A 5729-nucleotide genomic window follows, 5' to 3' on the forward strand; every position below is an offset into this window, starting at 1 on the left:
AAAAAGGCAAGGACTGAAAAGTAGAAGGAATAACTTTCAACATACTTATCTACATGGATGGACTGGCATCTGCAGATACTAGTAAGTATTTTTGCCAGGAGATTAGGTTGGCTTTTGAAACACAGATGTGATGGATGTTTGCAATAAGTCGGAGTGAACAGGGAATTTCCCAGGCATGGCATGAACTAGTTCGCAACCTCTTTACAATACTGTGCTCCTGAGAAAGAATCCTTTGTGAGTGGCTGGAAAAAGTAGAAAGAAGACAGTAAAATCTCTGAGGCCTCTCAGTGAAATGTGAAGCAGAGAAATCTGGGTGTGAAGAATGGCTGAGAGGAATATTTCTGTCTGTGTTACATAGGAAGCAAGCAAGGGAGCAAAGAAGGAAGGATCTACCCTCCCGTCGAGACTGTGAAATTCTCACACTTGCTTCTTCGTGCTCCTGTCTCAGTAGGACGTACTGAAATTGGGCATGGGAGCAGGAAATGAAACTGTGGTTGCCGAGTTCACCCTGGAGGGTTTCTCAGGGCTTGATCAAAGGCTACAGCTGTTTCTCTCCCTGATCCTTCTACTCATATACCTGACAACAGTGACAGGGAACACAATGATCATTTTCCTCGTGTGTGTGGATCACCGCCTGCAAACCCCCATGTACTTTTTCATCAGCAATCTGGCATTCCTGGAAATCTGGTTCACATCCTCCACAACCATCAAACTGTTGGTGATTCTGAGCTCTGGTAGGAGAACAATCTCATTTAGCAGCTGCTTTGCCCAATCCTATTTCTATTCTGCCCTGGGTTTTACAGAGTTCGCTCTCCTTATTGTCATGTCCTTTGACCGCTATGTTGCCATCTGCCAAACTTTGCATTATGCTGCCATCATGAAGCAGCAGCTCTGCTCCCACCTGGTTGGTGCTGTGTGGGTCCTAGGCTTCACACTCTCGAGTTACTACCTGGTCCTCCTCTCAAAGCTGACTTTCTGTGGCCCCAACAAGATCCACCATTTTTTCTGTGACAACTCCCCCTTATTCAAACTGTCCTGCTCTGACACCAACCTGCTTTGGAAAGCAGACTCCATTCTGATATCTTTTGTAGTGCTGGGTTCCTTATGTTTAATCCTGGTGTCCTACATGGCCATCTTCCACTGTATTCTGCACATGCCATCAGCATCTGGGAGGAAGAAAGCTTTTGCTACATGTTCTTCCCATTTCACCAACTTAGCCATTGTCTATGGAAGCTGCATTGCTCTCTATGCACAGCCCACGGAAGAGGTTTCCTTGGAGACCAACAGAATTGTAGCTTTGCTGAACACTGTCCTGTACCCCTTCTTAAACCCCTTCATCTACAGTCTCAGAAACAAGACTGTGAAGCTGGCCCTGAAGGAAGCCCTTGGCCGTGCAAAGGTTTGGCTTTTCCCCCAGTCATGATGCTTTTCATGACAGCAATTCTAATTAAGTATCATATATTATATCACACACATATATATATAGCTATTAAATACAGGTGCTTCAGTGTCGCGGTCCGCGGGAGTGACGGGAAAGAATCATACGCACTCACAGAATGCAGATTCAGTTCCAACTTTATTCAGCAATTTGCCCATCTTATAGGTACAGGCACGCGGCGCCTTGACCCTTGATTGGTGGTTTATACAGATTATGTCACAGGTAGCCAATCATGGCACCGATCACGCACGCAGCGATCATGCCTTGTACCTTGCTACTTATTTAGCAAAGCTGTCTAGCCCTTAACCTTGGTTCCCACTGGCTTCTGCTGGTTTATCTGTACTTTCTCAGGATGTATCATTTCCAGCTGCACCAGTGTCCTTGGTGGACTACTTCAAAGCACGTAGCAGCGGCTATAGCCTGAGGCCTAAGGCTTCAGCAAATTTAGCTACTAATGCTAAGCAAGTAGTGCTAAGCAATTAATCCTAAACAGTGTTAGTTCCATGCTCTATATCTCATATAGATTATTGTTCTGAAGCACCGCAAGGGCCCCAACAGGGAGCAGTCAGCGACAGGAGGGGACATTTCCTTCAGCAGGGTGGGAGGCAGAAGAGGGAGAGGGCAGTGGGCTGGAGAAGGGACCACCACAATATGTGGGCTCCAGCCCAAAGTCACAGTTCAGCCCCCAGCCTCAGGATGGGCCCATCCCTGAGGATGCTCACAAGGGCATATTTCCATGGAGAGAAGATTTCATGTCCACTCCTAAAGCAGGTACTGATGGGAGCTGAGAGAGGATCCCTCGTCCTAGGCCGGGTTTTAACCAACTGTGCCCCAGTGCCCACAGGCGAGAAACCTCTCATGCAGGAGCTGAGTGGGGAGGAGGGTTCAACAGCTGTGCAGCATCTGGCACCCAAACTGCCCTCCCTCCTCCAGCCGGGGAGGGGGGGGTCTCTGCACCCCGCTGGCTCTTCCTGATGGGTTCCCCATGCCACACACTGACAGGCAGTGGGGCTAAGGCCAAGCGCACAAAAACACACTCCGCCTTCACCCTGGCTCATTTCTTTTCCTGCACTGAGCTGACACCTGAGCTACTCAGACAGATCTCCTGGAATGGGGAGGAGTCACCAAATGCATCTGTATCTGTATCTATATGATCTATAGCTATATGTAAAAAACATTGGGATTCTGTGACTAAACTGGCAGTTTCTGATAGTAGCATTTTTTTCCTGCTTTAATTTTCCTTTCCTACACTGAAATTATGTTCCCTACTTTTTCCCTTGCATTTTTCCTTTTTCCTTCCTTTTATCATCCCCCCACCCCACCACTTATGCATCCATCCTCCACTCATTTACTGATTTCAGCCTTGGCAGGCACAGGAAAGCATGGGGCCATGCGACTGCTGTCAGCTCTCCCTGCCCAGCTGCCCCAGCACAGCTCGCCTCTCCCCCGCAACGGGCACCATCAGGCCAGGAGACAAAAAACAGATGTCTCTGCCCAGGGTCTGGTGCCTCTCTCGGGGAGGCAGAGGATAACGTCCCCAGCCCCAGTGCTGCCCAGTGCTGGCTCTGCTTCGCAGGAGGGTTTCAGCTCTGGGGCCCAGGAGGGGCAGCTCTCCTCTGCCCCAGCAGCCAAGCCACAGCCTGCCAGTGGGGCTGTGTGAGCCCCCTCCATCCCCCCAGCCAGGGCAGGGCAAAGCCAGGCTCCCTGCTGGGAACAGCCACAGCTCGGTAGTGCTGCAAACAGCAGGATCCTGCCCTCGAGGAGAGGAGGGAGCCAGCGGCTGTCACCAGCACCCTCTCCCATGGCAGCGTTTCCCCATGTCGTGCTGGGAGCTCCTCCAGCCCCAGGACCTGCACTGACCCTCCATGGGCAGCAGCATGTCCCAGGGCTAGGGACATCTCGGCTCCTCTCCTGGCCAGAGCCCTGGTGCTGGGGACTTTGCAGAATGGCTGGGCCATGTGTGCAGAGCTGAGAAGGGATCGCGAGAGCAGCCTGGACCCGCAGTGTAGGTGTGAGGGAAAAGTACCAGCACTGCTCAGCAAGGGATCTCAGACATCTCTGTCCCACTGGCCTCAGGGCTCAGCCCCAGCAGCCCTGCATGTGCCAGGGCAGGGGGACACTGGGGCACAGAGGGGCTCTTGCTCTGGGGCAGACACCTCTGTGCTGGAGCACCCGCTCTGCAGGGACCTCGTCCTGCACCAGGTGCCCCTAACCAGCCTCTTCTGCCCTGGAGTTCTGCCCACACCAAGCTGTGGCAAAGATGGAGATTTACACCTCAGGACCATAGCGCAGTGCGTGCAAGGGCCGGATCCTGCTCCTTCCCCTCGCTGCTCCCAGACCAGCCGCTCTCCCCTCAGGGCTGGGCAGGGGCCCTGCACGAGCCCTGGGCTCTGGGACTTGCGCAGCTGCGAGGAGCACAGGGCTCAGCTGGCGCTTGGTGCCATGTCCAGCCCTCGGCTGGGCTGCAGGAGAGCTGGGCTGTGCCAGCCCCAATCAGGGTCTGCCCTGCCCTTCTGCCCCTTCCCGGGAACACGGCCCTGCTCAGCCTGGCTCTGGCCCCACATGCACTGCTCTCTGCCAGGGACACCCATGGTGTCACCAGCACAGCCCCAGGGCGGTGGGGCAGGGCAGGGGTGACCCTGGGGGCTCTGGGGGGAGCTGGGGCTCAGACACCACCTCTGTCCCCAGGACCTGGAGCCTCCCTGCTGGCAGCCCCTGCCCTGAGACAGCCCCCTCCCTCCCCAGCCCCTGGCCCATCTCTCCCTGTGGGAGATGCAGGGCTGAAGCCTGAGTCCCATGGGAGTGGGGGTTTCCCATGGGGACGGGGGTTGGGTTTGCAGCGCCCATGTGCATTACTCACCTCCATGGGGGTCTTGCTCTGCGAATACCCTTCTCCCATGGGCTTCCCACAGTCTGGCTGGAGACAAGTGGTGCTGGCTCTGCTCAGCCCCATGGCCCCTCCACCATGGGGTTAGCACCCACTCAGCCAGTCCTGGGGCTGCATCAGCCCCTGCCCTTCCCCACAGGGACATGCGGGGCTGGGCTCAGCCCTCACATGAAGGACAGGCTCTCCCCAACGTCTGGTGCAGGGACCTCTCTGCTCAGCTGCAGAAATGTCACTACACTCACACATGGACATGGGCCAGAGATGGACAAAGAGTGACAAAATAAAGACATGCCTGTTCCATCCCTCGGATGATGTTTTTGGCATGCCCAGATGTTGTTTGCCAGGTCCAAATCTCTCACCTTGGCTGCAGGAAACAGCATGCCTGCTCTGAAGCTCCATGCAGAGCCCACAGAAGGGGCAGAGGGGCACAGCAGAAGTGCCTGGGTCCATAACCAGAAGATAATGGATCAAAATGATTTGTTTGCTTCACAGACATTCATAGACAAAGTGTTTGTTTAAAAAAAAAAAAAATCTAATTCCTTTGGATCTTTTGCTTAGATAATGCTCATGTGGGGAATCCAAACCTCTTGAACAAGATTGCTTGGTTGCTGACCAGCTGTTGATGCTATTCTCTGTCACAAGTGTCCTTGCAATAGCATCTTCACCTGGGTCAGGTGACAGTCCCTCAGGGGGGTTGTTTCAATGAATCCTGATAATCCAGCTGGCCTGTGGTCCCATGTAACCACTCCAGAGCATGCACGATCCACTCCCATTGATATAGGACTATATCGGATAAATTTGAATGTCATCCTTGTATCACAGGCATAACTTCAAATCCAAAGATCTTGCCACACTGCAAAAGAAGTGACATCCTCATCCCAGTGTTGTTCCCTTTTACCTGCCTTCCCTCTCCCCTCTCCCTGAGCTCTCCTTTCAGCTCTGGGGAGTTTTCTGATGTTCTTGATGACCTCACTACGCCTCCCTGCTGACCTACATGCTGACAGCCAAACCAGCTGATGCAAGGAATTGACCTCACAATAAACATCCAACACATCACTCTAACTCATCTCTCCCTCTCCCCTCCCCTGAGCTCTCCTCTCCATGGGGAAGGTTTTCTGACCTGCTTCATGACCTCACAGAGCCTGCCAGCTTGCTGCTCAATCAGATTGCTGCAGTAGAAGTGACCTCACAAACCAGCTCCCAGTCATGCTACATTTCCCTGCCCCTGCCCCCTTCAGGAGTTCTAATCTCTCCTGGGGGCTTCCTCCTGCCCTTCATGACCTCACAGTGCCCACCCACCTGCCTGCTGTTGGCCAATCAGGCTGCAGTCATAGAGGTGACCTCACAATCACTATGCCAGCAGTGTCATGGTCATCTGCCCCTGCCTGCCTCCCAGCTCTCACC

General features: G+C 53.5%; 1 protein-coding gene across 1 annotated transcript; it reads left to right on the forward strand.

Annotated features, from left to right (window-relative positions):
- Nucleotides 1-829: 829 nt before the first annotated feature.
- Nucleotides 830-1312, forward strand: LOC136993787 (olfactory receptor 226-like; the record flags this gene model as incomplete). Its single annotated transcript, XM_067308733.1, has 1 exon — nucleotides 830-1312. A coding segment is annotated over one exon (483 nt), but the record flags the coding sequence as incomplete, so codon positions are not given.
- Between the last annotated feature and the right edge of the window lie 4417 nt (nucleotides 1313-5729).

This window comes from Apteryx mantelli, chromosome 20 (genome assembly GCF_036417845.1).
Source record: "Apteryx mantelli isolate bAptMan1 chromosome 20, bAptMan1.hap1, whole genome shotgun sequence".
Taxonomy (NCBI): Eukaryota; Metazoa; Chordata; class Aves; order Apterygiformes; family Apterygidae; genus Apteryx; species Apteryx mantelli.